Source organism: Trachymyrmex cornetzi, unplaced genomic scaffold (assembly GCF_001594075.2).
Source record: "Trachymyrmex cornetzi isolate Tcor2-1 unplaced genomic scaffold, Tcor1.1 scaffold385, whole genome shotgun sequence".
Lineage (NCBI taxonomy): Eukaryota > Metazoa > Arthropoda > Insecta > Hymenoptera > Formicidae > Trachymyrmex > Trachymyrmex cornetzi.
In genome coordinates this window covers 244,324-264,388 of record NW_017298586.1, presented here as the reverse complement: position 1 = coordinate 264,388, position 20,065 = coordinate 244,324, and the positions used below count along the sequence as shown (strand labels likewise).

At 37.1% G+C, this 20,065-nt stretch overlaps 1 protein-coding gene across 2 annotated transcripts in view; it reads left to right on the top strand.

Annotated features, from left to right (window-relative positions):
• sfl (N-deacetylase and N-sulfotransferase sfl) overlaps window positions 1-20,065 on the top strand; it is a 140,936-nt gene that overhangs the window by 110,894 nt on the left and 9,977 nt on the right. For both annotated transcript variants that reach the window (XM_018511714.1, XM_018511716.1), the window contains exons 4-5: window positions 10,975-11,227; window positions 12,365-12,556. In XM_018511714.1, coding sequence (XP_018367216.1) covers window positions 10,975-11,227; window positions 12,365-12,556 — 445 coding nt within the window. The remainder of the gene's footprint in view (window positions 1-10,974; window positions 11,228-12,364; window positions 12,557-20,065) is intronic.

Sequence of the window (20,065 nt, the reverse complement as noted above, 5' to 3'; positions counted from 1 at the left end):
TTTTACATTTACGAATATTAATAATATTTTAATTAAGCCTAATACTATTAACGCTTAACGTTTAATACGTTTACGTTTCTTACATGTCATTAACATAAATTACTTTTCAGTTACAGATCTCGTACTTTTTTCATTAACGTGTAAATTAATTTCTATAATGTGTTCATTAATTTCAATACACACGTTCATCACATTTAAGACTACTGTAATTTAGTTTTTATTTACATCATTCATTACATTTAATTTCGTGCATAACCACATGCTTCCTTTACATGTTAATTAAAATTCATTGAGAAATTTCTAACAGTGTAGATTGAATTGATAATAATGTTCTAAAATAAGTAAAAAAAGATCCTACACTAATGCTTATAGCTCTATGAAATATCTCGATAAGATTGACGAAATAACGGACTTGCATCGTCTACTGCTAATGTATAAGTGTGTTCTCACCCTTTCTTACGATACATGTCGCCAATAACGTAAGCCGAAAACATGCCGGACCTTGGCCGATTAATGGTAGGACTAACTCCGACGGAATTAGCAAACTTGGAAGTCAATTTGAATCGCCCACGAAGACCACAAAGTCCATGATCGAAGCGGCTAAACTTCGAAACTTGCAGTGGTAAGTTATTGTTGGCGATTAAGCTAAAGCATGCCGCATTGATGCTCGCTCGAGATGTTCCGAAGCAGGAAGAAAAATACAACCAGAGAAGCACGGGGAGCAGCGTGGGACAACGAAGACGGATTACCGTGAGTGTTGCGATAAGTGAAGCGAGGGACAGTACCAACGTTGGTTCTTCAATAAATGTGTATTAAAGGGAATTTCGATACGAGGGAATAGAATGTAATAATATTATGTTTAATTCATGGAACATTTCCCAATTTCATGAAGATTCTCTAAAAATTCCTGACAAAAATTTTGCTCGCTTGTACACTGAAAAAAAATATAGTCAATTTTAATAAATATTTAGTTGAATACATGCCATCTAAATATTTATTAAATATAACGATATATTTATTTGATACGAGAAATGTTAATTTGATTTAACAATCATTTTTTTTACTAAACAAATATTTATTTACTGTAAGTAAATATTTAGTTGGCAGTATTGAACTAAATATTTATTAAAATTGACTATATTTTTTTCTCAGTGTATGTATATTTATTTTTAGTATTTTCTACCGATTATTGTATACCTGTTATTCCACATTGCGCTACATTCATATTTAGGTACTTATCTCTAATGCTTAAAAAAGTTTGAAAGTAAAACAGCAAAAATAAAAATTGCCAAAGATAGTAATTTTTACAATATGTGTTTCTATTATCATCGTGCAAAAAAGCCTTGCTATTCTTTATCATCGATACGGACACAAGGATGATTCAAAACTGATAATAGAGCATTTTCCACTTCCATGAAGATTTTGTTATAAAAAAAGTTATGGCAAAAACAATCTCCGAATTTAATCACTCTTGTATGTATACTTTTATGTATTTTTATTTCTACCGATTATTACATATTATTCTGTATTGTGTTATTATTCGGTCATTTATTCCGAATATCCAGAAAACTTCAACGTAAAAAAAAAATATAAACGTAAAAATTGCCAGGAGCAATAGTAATTTTTACGATATGTTTCTGTTGTATCATGCAAAAAAGCCTCGGTGTTCTTTACAATCATCGACGCGGACAAATTTGGTGCTGCAGAATTCACGAGACACAAGGGCGACTTCAAACTGAAAAATACCATGTACAGGACAGACCCCGCCGGGTGATTTTATTTGTGATTCGTTCGCGATTCAACCTGACATCGTACAAAAGAATAAATGCATGCCGCGCTTCTGGAAAAACTGTGGCTATCTTCAACGCTGTAAATGTGTACGAATTTTTTTCGTTGTAATCTCTCTATGTCCAGCATTTCGTCACAAATATGTACTTCGCTAATTAAAGATTATTATCAAGCAGGTCACATGCTTTTTCAGCTTTTTTAAAAGGTAAAAGCTAGCCGTTACGAGCGCGTCCTACATAAATAGCGTAGCCTTTTTCGCCACTAATGAACGCAATAAATTAGATCCATAATGCAAAAGCCGAAAAGTATTATAGACTAAAAGTCATGAATGACATTAATCCGACAATATATATCTCTATACAGCTTTACCTTCCCTCTACATGTCAATTTTATATTATCGTACAATTACAAATATTCAGTTATTTACGAAAGAAAAAGAGAATTTATACCAAATGAAAACGACAGATTGACACACTGGCTATAGGAATAAATTCTTCTGATATACTTTTGATAGTATATAAACGAAGCGGTGGAATGTAACATAAATGTTCTATTCTGAATTCGGGAAAAAGTGATAGCTTCAGCCGATAGATCCGCCGAAGAGTTAATCTCGCATCGCGCCGCGTAATGGTCGCGTTAATTCCGCTCGCATCGGCGGTAGCTACGCGTCCATTATACAGGATAATTGGATTTTTATCCAGATACAGATCATCAGTGCGGCTGTCTGAACCACGATAGAAAGATCGTCGGGGAATGGACTACAGCGCCGGGCGCGCGCCGCCGGTTTTATTTGTCGCAGCCCGGCATCGCCTTTTTACATTTTGCGCCGCGCCGCGGCACAAAAGAATAAATATACATCGTATATATACCCACCTCTCGCGGAATTCGCGGAGATCTCGACAATACGCGAATACGGATTCCGCCGCGCCTTCCGTCTTGGACGAGTCACAATGGGCCAGCTGCGGTGGATCCTTTCGAATTAAATCCCATCCTAATAAAACGTCTTTGTACGCGTGCGTAATCTCCTCCGGGATGAAAGACGAGAGGCGTTTGAATAGATTAAACTAAATACGCTTCGGCGATCTGACAAAGAAATTCTGATTATGACGCACCCCCGACAAATTGAGTCAAAAAATTCTACCCCTAACTGAATTTGTCCTAATTTTCTGCAAAATTCTCCCTTGACTTTCATCGTAACGCTATATTCTTGAAGACTGATAAAAAGAAGATTTATTATTAGTTACATTTTTAGATTGTGCGTATACATTATATTACGGAGATTAAATATAGCTACGTCTGGATTGAAAATTTGGATATTATGATAAATGAATCCACAATTTTTTCTGAAAAATAATATATAATGCCTTCGCAAAGAAAAGCGCAGACTGTACAATGCAGCATAGTAGCTCCTATTTGTATTCTTGCATAGAATTCTCCAGGTATTCATTTCTCGCTTGAAAATGTATTTTCACCTTATTACTATCTGCCGAGAAGTTTGTTAAAGCACGTTCGCGAGTGAGGAAATTTAATCGACGAAAAATTCCTTCGGGATAGCGGTCTAGTAGTTATTTTAACAAAAGATAATGCCGCAGACATTCTCTAAAACAGTTTCTGAAAAATTCTTTCTTCCTGACCGTTTATGCAAAAATCACTTACATTGTTGTCAATGGAAAATGATTTCAAATTGATTAACGAAAAATCTCTCTCTAAATAGCTCAATAGGTCTAAGACACTCTACTTCCTCCGTGGTAACAGCTTTATGTATTTCTTCGGAGGTGGCGGCGGTCGCTTCCGCTTTGCCAGCTCGGCAAGCACCTTATTTTCTTATACTCGCCCACGTCGCCGTCCCTCTTCATTCCACGGAATGCACTTTCGGCAAATCCGCCTGGGCGACGACTTTTCTCGTTTGCGCTCGTTCCCGTTGTCGCCGCACCGGATGCGACCGCCGCCAGCCAGGAAGATAAGTCCTTGCTGGGAGTAAATCGTGTTTGCCCACCTCGTCTACGACGATGCTCCGCGCCGAAGGGTGGATGGTTTCCTTCTTCGTTTGAGCTTCTTCCCGACCCTCGTTGTGCCGCCGCTTTCTGCTTTTAGTCCTCCCTCTCGCAACGAGAAACGACAATGGCTGCGAGATATCGCATCGGCGAATGACGCAACGGCGTTTGCCTTTTATCGTTTACCGTTGCTACGTTGTCGTACTATCCACAAATACACTGAGAAAACGCGCCAGTTTACGGACGGTCAAACGTTTCATGGGTACAATGTTCGATATCGATATATAAAAAAAAAAAATACATGTTCGATACATTTTGGTATTAGATGATCGTTCGCTTTATGTAGGGAATAGCCGTACTAGTTTCTACATTACGGAATATCGATACTATAAGATAATACATAGATAGTGCTAGCAAGGCTGACTAAAAGCATCCATAGCCGATACTTTTGAAGATCCCTATCTGGGTCATGTTAGAGTATCGGATATCTTTACCAAGAGCCTCATGATGAGATGGGGTTACTATGATCGTCTTTCATCGTTTTATTTTATCTGTGCGAAGCGTGCACGATAATCGTGGATGTTAGTTGCTTTATGTTACAGTGGTTGTTATGTCTGGCAGCATTTAAGCGTATCCAAACGGTTTGTCTTGGTAAACAGCAATTTATGCGTAACGAATGGCACGATAATCCTCTAGGCTTTTTGTGTCTTCTTTCATCTGTTTACCTAATAGCTTACGCTCGTTTGTCGTAATCGCGATTTCTTTTACTTCTTTGTAGGCAGGGAAAATCGGCGGAAGGGTATAAGCCGATCTTCCTTTAAATCCGGAAGTGCGAAAACACCGGTAGCGGAGAATGAAAGATTCAGGAAGCCCGCGAGTGCCGGATTAATTCAATATTTTGCAATGCTAACGTTTCGCCGGCCTTGTAAATCTTCAACGAAAACTACGACGGGAGACGGAGAAACTTCAGACATTTATTTTTGAGAGAAACATCCTGCACCCGAGAGAGAAAACATCGGGCAATGTCGTCGTAACATCCGGCGAAGAGCACATGTGCTGGATTCTCGGGCAGTACTGTCGCAGATCTATTGCAGATTGCGGCGGTACTCCTAAGATTAAGAAAGTTCAGGACATTAAGAAAATACTTTTATCTATATATATCACGATTCTATACACTCTCGACACTTGTCGTTCTTTATAAAGAGATACGAATGTAAATTATGTACGAGACTATTTATAACAGAAATAACAAAAGACTGAAATGGATTTTTATCGAATATATTTAGGAAGTAGCGTTATTGAGAGAACAGTGTTTGATATTTAGGACTATAATTACAGGATATCAAATAATTATAGCTCCATTTTTATAGTTATTGTTGTTGCTATAATATTCGTAATAATCATTATATATTTATAACTATAAAACATTTTACATTTATATGTAGCATCGAAAATTACTGTAAATTGTAGTTAAATTATGGTAATTTTTTAATCATTTTTTCTCTCGGCGTAGTTCAAGACGCGACTTATTAAGAGTTCGCTCGAATGTATTGTACTTTCGTATAACTTTTTGGAATTCTTGATATTTTTGAGCAGTTTTAATAATGCCAACGTGAATTTATTGAATCTGTAAGGTATTACCTCCACATTCTTTATAAATTTTTCGAATTTATGTACTATTAATCTAGTCAAGAGCTTCATTTAAAACAGTTGCGCAACTGTCGTGTCACTGACATAAATGTCGCCGTGCCTTTGGTCCAATTTGCGTCAACTATGCGGCATAATTTAATTCGAGGAGCAATTTAAAAAGTTTCGCCCGGTTGCATAAAACGAAACGGGTCCAAGAAGAAGGCGACGTTCGTCGCCTGGTAAACGTAACTAGAAACTAATGAACCCTTGTTGAAATTTCCTTCTTCATATTGCCAACGTTACGCGTATGCCAAATCGGAAAGGTTTCGGTGGAAATTATGAAGTTGTTTTCCCAAAACTCTCCGCTGTTGACTTTTTCATTCACGGAAAAGCGGCGATCGGCCGACGGGAGCAGGAACAGGAACTGGAGCGGAAGTGGCACGCGTCGCGTCGGAGACGTCGTCCAGAAATTTACGAGGCGACTACGACTTCTTTGGAACACGCCCCGGGGGTAAATTATTTCCCCCCGGAGGCCACCGTTGCTTCTGGATGTTGCGTCGGTACATATATATATCCTGTAAAGTTACTTATCGTTTTTTGCATCTCGGCTTTGAAGGGATAACTTACGATAACTGCCATGAACGATCTGCGATTGCACACTTGTGCTAGATTCGCGTACGCTGTTATCCAATCCTGTCATTTAATCCGCTTAATTAAATTATTCTTCTTAATGAAAACGTACCTGGGCCCTTGTACGTCGTTACAATTCGGACCGCTCGGCACTTTGCGTTTGTAATATCTACCCTGCACGCGAATTTCCGCGAATTACATCTGCATTTTAACGTGAAATTTGCTCGGTGAATTTCTAGTCTCGCCCACGGATAATGAAACGCCACGAGTTAGGTATTATCATAATAACTTTATAAAATGTTTTTTAATACGCTGAAAATGGTCAAGAGCGTAGTGCGCGGTCATAAGTATATAAAATCAAGAAGAAAATCTAAAGAGAGAACGCTTTTTGCTCTTTACATTATTCGCCGGGAAACTGAGCAACATTTTACTTGATTAAACGATACTGAAGAATCTGTTTCGACGTTGATACGCCTTGCTTTAATAAGTTGAACTTAAGATAAAATTACAGCTGGTTAATTAAACTAGCTGGGTGGTAGTCTCATTTTCATACGGCTAATTTCCTTTAGTAGCGATATTGCAATTTACTACCGGAAGCAATTTACTGCCTTTCTTTAAAACTTTAGGAAGATGCAGTCTTTGATTAAGATTTGATAAGTCATTAAAATGATAATTATTTTACTTTAATATTAACTGTACTGTACTTTGTGCTTGCATTACATAAATAACACAGAAAATTATATTATTAATTGTATTTCTATTTATATTAATTTCAGTAAAAAAAACAAAAGCAAGAAAAGAAAATTATTTTATATAATCTTGGTAAGAGCGATTAATTGTGAAAGATCAATAAATTTAAAATACACAGAAAGAACCGCTTTGATCAAGAATTTAGATACAGACCTGAAAATAACTGTGTTGAATCAAAATAATTATGTAAAACGTTTAAACGTTTGTGACAAAAAAGTTTGAACATTTTAGCAATTAGTTTAAATCCTACATAATTATTTTTATAGTTTAAATAAAATTATTTTCTAATTTGTGTCTAGCTAAATTTTTAGACTTCGGCAAAATTGTTCCTTCCATGTAATATTTTAACGTCAATTCCGGCTAAAGAGTCCATTCAATTTTAGAGCAGTGGATGTTAACGAAGCCAGTGAGAACGTAGACAGTGGAACAAGTAACTATAGAAACTCTCAGCTATCTCGTCTCAGATCAATAGCGTCTTACTCAATATACATATCTAATATCAAGACACCGCGTCAAAATTTTATCTTCCCATTCCGTATTAATTAAACTTAATTCAATCTTCATCGCCCAGGCGAGACAGGAAAGTTCTGTATCGGGCAGGCGGGATGAACTTTTAAGGACACGAAGTTCGAAATATAATTAACGAAACTGCCGGTGCCGTGATGTAGAAATTTTGAAGTCCGTGATATCATCCCCGGCACGTACGCGCCCTTCATCGTTTCGCGATTGGGGACAGTGTGCGAGGATCAATACTTCTGAATTTCGCTTTCGGATTCTTCGCGTGACGCGTGGGTGCGCGTTGCGCTTGGACGGCGAACTCTCGATTGTTAGCCAAGAACAAAAGGCATCGCAGGGTGGTTCGTTATGACAGTTCGTTAGCCTCGTAAATTGGTTAACTGATCGTTAATGGGCGGTTACCAATTATCGAACCGATTACGTCGCTAAATTATACCCGGCATTCATTAGTTAACTCAAATTTTCTGCACTCGCGCTACGGCCGACCGCGATGAGGCCACGTCAACGCTATCCGTTAACGCGAAAATAAAGTCGGCTATAAGCGTGCGGCCTGATAACAACATTTACCTAATTATAAAACTATTACATTGGACGGATTACTCGCGGCCCTTAACTTAACTCGGTCGAACACGTCGGTTTGCCGTGTCGTTGCACCATGCTGAAGTCATTTATCTTCATTGTTGCGCGAAACCAGTAAATTACGCATTAATAGTCTAAGTGCTAAACTAGCGCTAACTACATCAATAAGTAACTACCTACGAAATCAGAGACTTGATGTACATAAATTGAAATATGTATTAACATTTATGTATTAATATACATAATTTTTCAACATATTTCTATAGTATTGGAATTCTTAAAAATAAAAATTAACAATAGTTGGAGTTCTTATTGTTTGAATGTTTGTACTATGATAATAATAATCTTTATCGCAATGTACAAAATTAGCCAAATTAAAAAGCAAAAAGACGAGACGAAATTGTTAGATATTAAAGAAGCACAGATATCTCAATCCTTGGAATTAAATAACATTTTATTATTTATAATTTCCATATATATCAAAATGTAAATCAATCTATTTCTGTGGTCAGTTTCAAAATAACCGTTTTATACATTTTCTTGAATTAAATTGTTTAACTCCATTGTTTTAATTAAATTAATGACGTATTGAGTAGGAGCTGTCGCAACTTGGCGAGCTATATAAAAGTAATTAAAAATAACTCAAATTGATATAATTGAACACTATATATAGTACACTCAAATGGCATGAGCAAAACTGCAGTCTGCACATTACCAATAATGCACCAATATTGATTATCATTACTATTATATTATTGTTAGTTATTTTTATTTATAAGATTTTTTATATATTTTTATATATAATTTTGATTATATCAAGAACTTTATAAGTTTGTGTAAGCATCATTATTATTGATGTCTCTTGAGTTGCTGCTCTCCAATATATTTATCTTTATGTATAATATCTCTCGTACTTCAATAAAGTTATTTTTATTATCATTAGTGAAGAATTCGCCAAAAAATCGCAATTATAATACTTTACCAACAAATGCGATGTACAAGATATTTTATAGATCAACGATATCAAGACTATTTTGCATTCGGATAACGACAATCTACCGTTCTGGCATGCTAACGCGTTGATGTATATACGCGATTAGAATCGGTTCTGAATGTTAAACACAAATAGGAGATATCCAAAACTATCGTTGATATTGATCCGCATAAACCTCTATAGCGGCTTTTCCGGTTATGTCTACGTTTGCATGCACAATCTAAAACTGTTTGCTATAATCTGAATATCGTTTGCTATTTTTTAATAGCAATATTACATACTGGTTGAACGCTACCCTACTACTTTCTTTCTTTCCGTGCTTTTTCCTTTCATTCGACGAAATTTCATATAGGTACGTTGTATTATGAGCCGGGGGTTGGAAACTATTTGGCAAATATTCATTGTAATGGAATAGTTACCGCTCCAATCGAAACAGCATTCAATATTTATCGTGCTTACTAATGTCTCAAACATTTACCATTTACCATCGGACTTTATTATGGACGATTTGACGGAAAATTATTTATAGACGATTTAATGTATAGTCATTTTAGTTTATATGGCTATTAACGATTAAAGGAAATGAACGACGTGATTTGTTCGAGAATAAAAAATTTTATCGTTAATCTCGATGTTGCAAATAATGAACAGCGTAACTTTACGTATGCCATTGAATATTTATTTCATTGCAGCTTTACGAGCAATACACAATATGCTTTCCATTCCCCAAAAAATTCTGCTAAAAAATCAAATATACAGCTTGCTATTGAGCAAGCGGTACATTCTTCTTCCTTTTTTATTTCTTTTTTTTGTTAAATTTTTTTATCGGAATACATCTCCAATAAATCTGATATTCGCGCCATCTCTTTACGACGCGCGACAGGATATGAGAGAAATCCATCGGTACGATCGACGAGAGAAGCCTCGGCAGTTTATTTCCGCAATAAAATTATTTTATCGCGCACAGGACAGAAGTATGGCTTGTCGATTTTTTTTTGCATTGGGAACACTAGAAATATATATATATATATATAAATTCAAATAAGGCCGAAATTCGATGAAAGACAGCTTCAATGGTGTCGGGATATAACTTTTAAAAAATGCAATAAATCTCGCAAATGTCTCGATATATAGAAGAGAATGTGTATCATACGTGTAATTGCTTTATTATTCGCGCAGCATTTTTTGGATACTACATAAATGGAATTTCGATATAAAGTGTCTCAGTTTTATCGTTTAACAATACCAGCGGTCTCCCCACCGGGACACTCTATTTATCGATATTCCATTTTACTTCTATTTACTACAAGCTCGCACTTTAAACATCCGATACGCCATCGGATTGAAATTGTCAAAACACACGTTGACGGCTGTATCTTACACGAGTGGCATTCACGTCTAAATATTTGCAGTGAAATATTTACGTTGGCGGGAAAAGAGAGAGAGAGAAAGATCCCGGAAGTATTAGCTAGTGGTAAGATGGAAGAAAGAGAGAAAGAACGGAGAGAGGGCAGGAAAATTTATTCCATTTTAAAGAACACGTTAACAAAACTTTTTATTCCCGCTTAACTTATATATGTATAAACCCCGTAAGAATAATGCGCACTGAAGTGGAGTTCGCAAAAGTCTACATTCCTCTATGTTCAATTCTTAAGCACAGAGACCCCGAAGGCGATTAGCGGAATATATATCGCTACAGTTTTAATGGCCAGAAACGGTAAATGTAGAGGGTACTACGATATATCCATAAAAATTATAGCACTTTCGAAAAGCACTCGCCATAAAACTGTTATATTTGTAGTACCTGTATCTTATTACGAGTGAATCGTTCCACATTAAAAGCTACGACATTGAAAACTTATGATTTCTCTCTTTTATTGAAAATTCCTAAACTCATAAAAACATTAAAAATGTCCGAGTGAAATATAATAAAATATTTTTTCGATAGAATACGTCCGTTATAAATTGATATATTTGGTTGAAAACGACGAAAACGTTCTACTTTTTCAATAATAAAAAAATTTTCTCTTAATTTTCAAACAATATCAAATTTTATAGACTATTAAATATGAAATATTGCCGATATGCTTTCAGGTACAAAGTGGAGGTGGCCGGTAAGTCTTTACCGGTGTTGACGAACCTCGACAAGGGTCGATACGGGGTGCTGATCTTCGAGAATCTAAACAAGTACCTGCAGATGGACAAATGGAATCGTGAGCTACTCGACAAATATTGCAGGGAATATTCAGTTGGCATCGTGGGTTTTGCTCCTCCAGGAGAAGAGAGTCTCGTTGGTGCTCAACTGAAGGGCTTTCCACTTTTTATACATACTAATCTTAGATTGAAGGTCAGTCTCTCAACATTAGATATTCGAACTCTAATTCTCAGACATACATCAACATTTTTTTCACACAAGAATAAATTGTTGCAATTTTATTTCTTAATTACATTATCAAGAACAAAATGTAATAATTGAAACATAAAGATATCGTGATTAAAAGTACTTTATGATCAATAATATCAGGAATTATTTAAAAAAGCCATGATGATAGAAAATCTGTGAGATAATTTTTATGGTTGCAATCAAATTTGAATCGCGAAAAGTGATATCAAAACGAGGAAAAAAACCCTCATAAAAGGAAGCAATAAAAACCGTGATCTCTACGTAATAGTACTGGCTGTGATAATAAAATAATCGATAATGTTATATGTTTCGAGAATATTGCGTATTTATGTTAATTTGTAGCATATATTCTTGAATCATTTTAATGGTTAATTATTGAATACCCAATTCCGTGATATCAACTATCCGCAGCATCTTATTGCCATAATATTCGTAATGGGAAATAAGTTACAATCTTCTTAAAACTTTAGAGTATCGACCGTACCTCGAACGCGTGACATATCTCGTGAATAACGATCATGTTATTCAGAAAAAGGAACAAAACTGTTCATAGTGTTCGTATTCGTCGAGCAGGAAATATGTCACTTCTTTTTAAATAACTACAAAGCGATTTTATCATTTTACCATAAAACAATTTTCTCGACATATTTAAATGAACATTTAAATAAACTTTTAGACTAATTTTATTTCTGGTATATAAATTACATAAAATCAGAATTATTTCGAGCGCGTGGAATAAATGCAATCTAAAAAACTTGGAATATTTGAAATAGTTTTCTGGATTTTCGATTTAACTTCTTTTTACAGCCTATTAACATATCCTATGAATTTTTAAACAATTTTTGACGTAATTATTATTAAATTTCGCAATCTCGCATATTTTATGAGAAATATTATTGCTCGTAATATTCCGAATATAAAATTGTGCGGACTGAACAATTCACTTCTAACAAAGCGCCAAAGCGCGTGTGATGCCTCCGAAAATTTGATTTTCCCAAAAGCGAGGAAATCTGGCACGACGAGCGGGAGTGGAACTTTTGTGCGAGCCATATAAAATCAGGTCGCTCTTTCTTCCTCCAGGATGCTCAGCTGAATGCGGCGTCTCCCATTCTTCGATTAACCAGATCGGGAGAAACGGCCTGGGGACCACTTCCTGGCGGCGACTGGACTATTTTTCAGGCCAATCACAGCACCTACGAACCACTCGCTTGGGCATATCGAGACAGCCTCGACTATCCGGCCAACAAAAGTCCCCTAGCTACCGTCATCCAGGTGAGCAGTGCACTTTATTTGCTGGACATTCCGGTCACGTATCTCTTCCCAGACAACTTGGACAACTGCGGAATTAATGCACCGACTCGCGCGCCCACGCCTATTACAGTTCGGCGACGGGGACCGTTTAAATTATTTTCTCTTCTCTCTCGCGTATTGGACCTGACGCGTTGCTGCGTTAGAAATCCGTTGGTGTAATAGATGCTCTTTCACTAAAGTGTATAATAAGAATGAGTGAGTGCTTTCACGACGTATATCGAGGAAATTATAGAATCCGTGTCGTATCAAGTCAAAGTTATATTATCTTTCAACGCTAGCTTTGAACCCAGGTCCTCATACTCCCCATTATACGTATACATAAAGCTGCAAACGTGTCCTTTTGGGAATCTCTTATTAACTCGCGCAGCTTCGTGCGCGCTTGGCTTATCTTCTTGGCTACAAAGATAATATTGAAAAACGAAAACGCATGTGATATTTCCGCGGAATGATCGTCGTTCTGAAAGAGTGCACGGAACCAGAACCCCGTGGAGATGGTAGAAAAGGTATGATGGCAGGAAGGAAGAAATACATGAATACTCTTTGTGTGTATAGTTGTACTCAACATTTATACTCGTACGAGCACGTTTGGGAAAACAAAATCCCTTGTTCACTAGAAACCCGCGAGTCTCATGAGAGCTCGTTTTATTACCGTAGGTATCGCGAGTGTGTACTGATCTGAGTGTTCTTGATCCTCATGGAATGAGATACAAGGAGCGCGATAATTTGTAACGATCCTGGCTTGCCACTGATAACAAGCTCAGAGTAATCGCTGTAATAGAATTACAACGCGATTCTAAGTCGTATTATGCGCGCACTTATCTTTCTTACACGAGTCGAAAGAGCTCTCGGTTCGAACGTTTTCAAAGGGTGCTTCTCTCCTTCTCTCCCCCCCCCCCCCCCCCCTCTCTCTCTCTCTCTCTCACTCGAAATCTCAACGCTAAAAAAGGGTCTGCCAGAAACGCGGAATTTCCCCGATGCGCCACTTCGCTTTGCGGTTACGTGTAACGAAGGGAAGAAAAGAAGAAAGGCGTCCGGGAAACAAGAAGCTGAGTGGCTGTGTTCCGCCGTTCGTGAGGGATAGAACAAAAGGAAGGTCTTGGAACAATACGCACAGTGTGATTTCATCCCGCGCTTGATGTGAGTGTTTCTCATGCCGAGAAGAAGAATCTTCTACGGGCTCTCTTTCGAACATCGCACAATAGGAGGCCTCCTCTTATGTTAACCCTAGTCGATGTGATAAGGACTTGTGTATTTCCAGTAGAAAATAATTGTCAAATATCATGCCACAAAAGTAGCTTCAGTTTTCATTGTTCTTATAAGGAAACCGTCAGAACTGTTTCTCACCGATTTCGGTGGGCTTTAGATATGTTGCAGAGCATTAAAAGATATTAGAATATTTTTGATCTGTTTATCTTATCTTTAAAATATTCATTCTTAAAAATATAGGTGTGAATTTAATATCATTCGTAGTGTTATATAATTCTCACTATGTTTATATGTATGAGAGTTGTTCTTTGTCTCGTGAGCTCACTTGTTTTTCTCGCTCGCAGGTCTGCACTCAAGCGGTACTGTCTCACTTTATATAAATACCAACATGGTGAAAATTATTTTAACACCGAACGGTGTTAAATGCATACTATTTACACTCGTATTTTTTAGAGTGCGCAATTCGATAAGAAGAGATTTTTTCAGATATCTTCCTTTCTTTTTCTTTACGATCTGTTTTTCTGATTGATGTAATATAAATCTTTCTTTAACAAAAAAAAAGAATATATGTTAATGATACTTCAATTTGCTTCGCATCGCATCTTTTATATTAAATTTATACGTCACCGATTTTATTTTTATTTTTACACTGAGAAAGACCCAATCGAAAGGGTTGAAACGTTTGTCAATTTTTCTCAAGAATATAAAATATACGATTTCACACACTAACCTGTGTTGGCTCGCATTGGCTGATTTACATCCTTGAAAAAAAAAAAATATCTGGAGAATTAAAAATACAACAGAATATTAGTCTCTTTATTTTATATTATTATATGTAAATATTATTCCATTCAAGATGTTTCTTTTTATCTATTTCTTCTTTCTTTATAAATATGGGAATTGGTATGATTTCATCAAGAATGCATGTCTCTTTAATTAATCCTATATTAATAGAAATCGCGAATGTGTATGTAACTTTCTCATTCACTTCCCTACATTTTTCCCTTCTGCCGTTTCCCTCGTTGTGGCGATTCTTCCTGCTCTGCCAGGGACGGCGCCGGAAAACGTAAACAAATGTGGAATTTCCGCGATACGGCTGGTGGTCACGTACACGGAAACAAGAGGAAGGGAAAAAGAGGGAAAGAAAGAGGAAGGACGAATACATGAGAAAGAGAGGGGGGGAGAGAGAGAGAGAGAGAAGAGAGGAAACGTAGAAAGGATCTGCAGTTGGTAGAGGTAAACTGAAACAATTCGTAAAGCCGTCCCGGCCGGCGTTTACATTCGTGCAGGAATTCGCAACTGCAAGATTCCGGACGTAACGGACGTGGATAAGAGAGACAGAAAAAGAATGGACAAACGGTGGTACGCGAAAAACGCGAGGACGCGCAAACGCCTGAAGGAGGCGCCGATATGAGGTGTAGATGATATGAAGGAAACGGCGTCCATCGGACAAGTACACGCGACGAGATATTCGTCTGACGTAACGAAGAGCGCGAATACACGCTGATACACATGCTATATTGTCGATGTTTTGCGCGCTCCATTCCGGCGCGCGACGTTTTTCCATCCACCCGGAATGCATATCTCACACTCAACCGTTTTGTCTCTGTACCAGCGAGAGCTTATGAGATATGTGAGAGGCTTTTTGTTTAACTTTTCCTGTCCCTGTGATACCAATTGACGGTGCAGCTAGTTTATTTGTATGTCGATACGACTGACTTAAAAATAAATGAAAAAGTATATCTCTTTTTTTATATTTACACGTTAGGTCTGTTTTTTATTCTAGTTCTGAATTAGAACTTTCTTTTTTACTTTCACCAAATATCAAACATGTATATCTATTTCACTTTAAGTTTCAAACTCGTACAATAGTTCAGTTACCCCGGATCTACAACACAGATTTTTAAGCCTTAAGCCATAAGAAATGAACGAATCACAGTCGATTATTTTCTTCGCACTCAACTGTAATTGGTCAATTTCTTACGGCTTAAGGAGATGCTGCAGTGTCCTGTTTTACCATTAATTTTTAAAGACTCTTTTCTCTTAATTGTGTTTATGGATTGAAAAGTCCTTCTCCACAATTAAAGTATCGACAACAACACAGGCTGCCAGCTACAATTTAATACGAAAAATGAAAGAAAATTAAAAATTGTAGTTTTGTCACCGGCTCCTGCAGTCAACTCGTCACAATATGTACTGCATAAGAGTTTCAAATTTTACCCGTTTAAAATAAGTAGCCAGCAGCCTACAGAAAACCTCGAAGAACAATCATGCTTTTAGAAACGAGGCAGGGGCTTTGGTATAAGAGAAAAGAGTCGCCAAAAATTTCGTTCGTATACTACGAATAAAATTGATGTGAAGTCATGAAACCGAACAGTATTTTAGTTGATCTCTTTCTAAGAAATGGCGTTGCAATATGTTAGATAAGGACAGATGAATGCGTTTGAGCAAGACAACGATATATAATAAGTATAAGAAATGAATGAAAGATGTCACTATTATCGAATTTGGAATTTAAAAAAGTCTGTACTATCGACCTTGATTAAGTTCGACCGTCACTCCAGCGTCCCCTTAAGACTTAAATCACCTATTGTAGATCCGGATTTACGGAAAACAGATCTATTCAGATCTTGAATTCTTATTTTGCATTTAGATAATTTCTCTCGCTCTCTCTTTTTCTCTTTTTTTTCTCTTTTTAATAAGATCATCCATATTTAACCTTTGATTTCTATACATTTTTTAATAAATTAATTTGTTTATATTTATAAAAAGTATTCTTTATTTTTATTCTTAAATTCAATCCCCCATGTGGTGGTCGAGCAGACGGTTCGCGCCACAAGCCACGCACGCGCGCACGGAGCTTCACGCCGCGCCACCAGAGGGCGACGAACTCGAGCGCGAACTCGCGTTCAAAATCTCGCGAAGCGGGTATATAAAGAGGCTCGCGGACGACCCGATATCAGTGTTGTTCAGTGATGTTCCGTGTGGGAATAAAGTGACGCATGCGCACTAAGCAACCGCTATGGCTGCTCAGTAATGTATATATCTTGATAGGATCTGAATGTATCTTTAGGCCCCTAGCAAGGTAGGAAATATGAAGGGAGTTACAAATAGAAGAAAATTCCTTTGAACAAATAGAATAAATTGTTAATACAAATAATAATAGAGAAATGTATATGTTTTACGTTTGCAGCTGATTTATTACGTGAATACCAACATTCGTTGCGAGAAACGAACAAACGTGTATTATCATAATTTTCTATTGCGTATTTGTTTATTTGTGCTTTTTGTTAAACAATGATTACCTACCTCTTGCAAAAAATGCACGAAAATTCGTAAAGACTTCGAGCCCTTTACTGGGTACGGCCGGCACGGGCACCTAACGGCTAACGGTTTCGGATACGTCCGTGAAAGCAGACGACACGCGACTGTGACGTCAGCTTACGCATGCGCATGAACATTCCCATGCGAGAATAATTCCCACACGGAACATCACTGGTGTTGTTAGGTATACCGCCTTTTAACGCATGCGCACTACAGTACTAGTGACTTCTAAAGAAATCCAGTAATGTAAAGAATGAAAAGCGCGGGGCCGCGGACTAAATTGTTCGTGGTTACGCGCGAGAATTGAAGAAAAGGCATATACATTATATATAATTTATTTCGCGAAAACAAAGAATCGAGAAGCACTAGACAAGTAATATGTAATATGTAGAAGATAAGTATAGATTTGGCGAGATTTGGCAATATATGTAAGTTAAGTAATCTACACTGTGAATCACCTAACAACACTGCCTGATATCATCTTCGGGTTTTTTTTTGCAAATTTTCCTCTATGTCTATTACTTTTGAAAAAAAACTCATATTTCAAAGATGTTGTTATCATGATTTAATGCAGGTCTGCAGCCGATTTGCACAATTCGACCGATTTTGCTTGTCGTCATCCCCGCTCCTCTTGTTTCATGGCATTTAGATCGTGCGCGGAGACATAAGGCGCTCGAATTCAGGGATGATATTAGCCGTAATTCGTGCAGGGCACTATAGGGCTATAGGACTTAGAAACATATTGCCTAACATTCACTGTTTAAAAAGTTTCATTATTATTATTATTATTAGTAGTAGTATTATGGTGTTGGAAACTCAAAAGTAACACTTCAAAATATAACACTAATTAAGTTTTCATACTGAAAAAAATATTAAAACAATTATTTTTAATAAATAAATCAATAAAATAAAATGTGTGTGTGTGTGTGTGGAGCGCGCGCGCGCGCGTACGCGTACATGTTTCAATTTAACGCTAATAGATTTCTACATCACCCTTGAGGTACTATTGTCGATGCATTTTTTTTAAAGTGGTTTCCCCAATAGGCCTAATTAATGTACGTGTTCTATTTTGAAGTGTTACTTTTGAGTTTCCAACACCATAATACTAATTATAATAATAATAATAATAATGAAAATTTGTAAACAGTGAATATTAGGCAATATGTTTCAAAGTCCTATAGCCCTATAGTGCCCTGTGTGTACGAATTACGGCTAATATCATCCCTGAATTCGAGCGTTTTATGTCTCCGCGCACGATCTAAATGCCATGAAAAAGGAATGGGGATGACGATAGGCAAAATCGGTCGAATTGTGCAACTCGGCTGCAGGCCTGATTTAGTGAAATGTATTTATCCAGTGTTATACAGGTTGCAGAGTTTACTCTAGGTATTGTAATATAAGGTTTTCACTGTAAACCAACAAAAACCGATATCATGGTGGAAGGGATAACGTGGGGTGAATATAAAACGGACTAAAAATGGACTATAAATATCATCCCATGTTTAGTGTTTCACAGTTGGCAGGCTTTTCCCCTGACGCGGCATAGACAGAGACGGCGGAGATTTAGAGAGAGATGTTTGCAAAATAAGCACACCACATTATCCCTTCCACCATGCCCGATAAGGAACCGGACAACTTCCGCGAAACTTATAAACGTCAATCGACTCAGAAAGAATAACACCCGATCAATCAATTCTCGATTTTCTATCCGAGAGGATGGACAGGAGAGGCATATACATTTACAAGACTTCTGAATATCAGTTATATTATAGTGGTTATGTTCAGCAGAAAAAGGAACTGTGCAACTGACTTAAAAATTAAAACGAAATAAGCAAAATAATGTAATATAACCGATATTAAAAAATTTTTTAAAAGAGTAGTGTATGTCCACTAATATAATAAAAGAAACAGAATTCAGGCCTATGACAGGATATAGATAATTCACTGGGAATTATTTAGGCAAAAAAGATCTAACTTTGACCGTCATAGGCCTGAATATGCTTATACTTAGTGTTCAATTTTTAATCTTTAATCTCAATCTTCAATGCATAGTCTGATTCCGGCCTTATAATCTTTGAAGAGTGTAGAATGTGTAAAATGTGCAGAACGCAGCGCAAGCAACGCTCGCTGACCATGTGTGATGTGATCATAGGCCTGTTCTTTTTGGCTGAACTTTTGCACCAGTTCATCTTTTTTTCTCTTCTTTCCTCCTAAAGAGAAAAGGAAGAAAGATGAACTGATGCAAAAGTTCAGTCAAAAAGAACAGGCCTCATTAGAGTCCCTCTAGTAGGAGTCAAGTCATAAGGGATATCGATCTCTGATTGATCAGATTTCGAGTCCCTTTAAACGCCGCCATTGCAAATACTTTCGATGTGGTAGTGAATCTGCGAGTTGCATGGTGTGAGCAACTGTTTCATGTAGAAAGCGCGAACGCGAAATCGAACTATCAACTGTCAACCATGGTGGAATTGTGCTGTTTCCGGCCAGTAATGGTGTTCTTCCGGTCTTATATCTTAACTCCTTTTAGAGGAACTCTAGTGACTGTTACACTTAGTCCGGATCTACAATAGGTTTTTAGGCCTTAAGGCATAAGGAATGGACGAATCACAATTAATTATTTTCCTCGCATTCGACTGTAGTTGGTCAATTTCTTACGACTTAAGGTTTAAAATATCTATTAGGCGTCGTCTATAATACACGGAGTAAGAAGAGTAAGAAATTGATCAATCACAGTCGAATGTGAGAAGAACAATCGACTGTGATTGGTGAATTTCTTACTCTTACTTGTTACTCCGTGTATTGTAGACGACGCCTTATAGATCCGGACTAAGGGTACGTATCCACTGAGCGCGTCACGCGTCGCATCGTCCATCACGTCACGACGCGACGCGAAAGAGAGAAAGAGTGAAGTTTATACCCCTCTCTTTCTCTCTTTCGCGT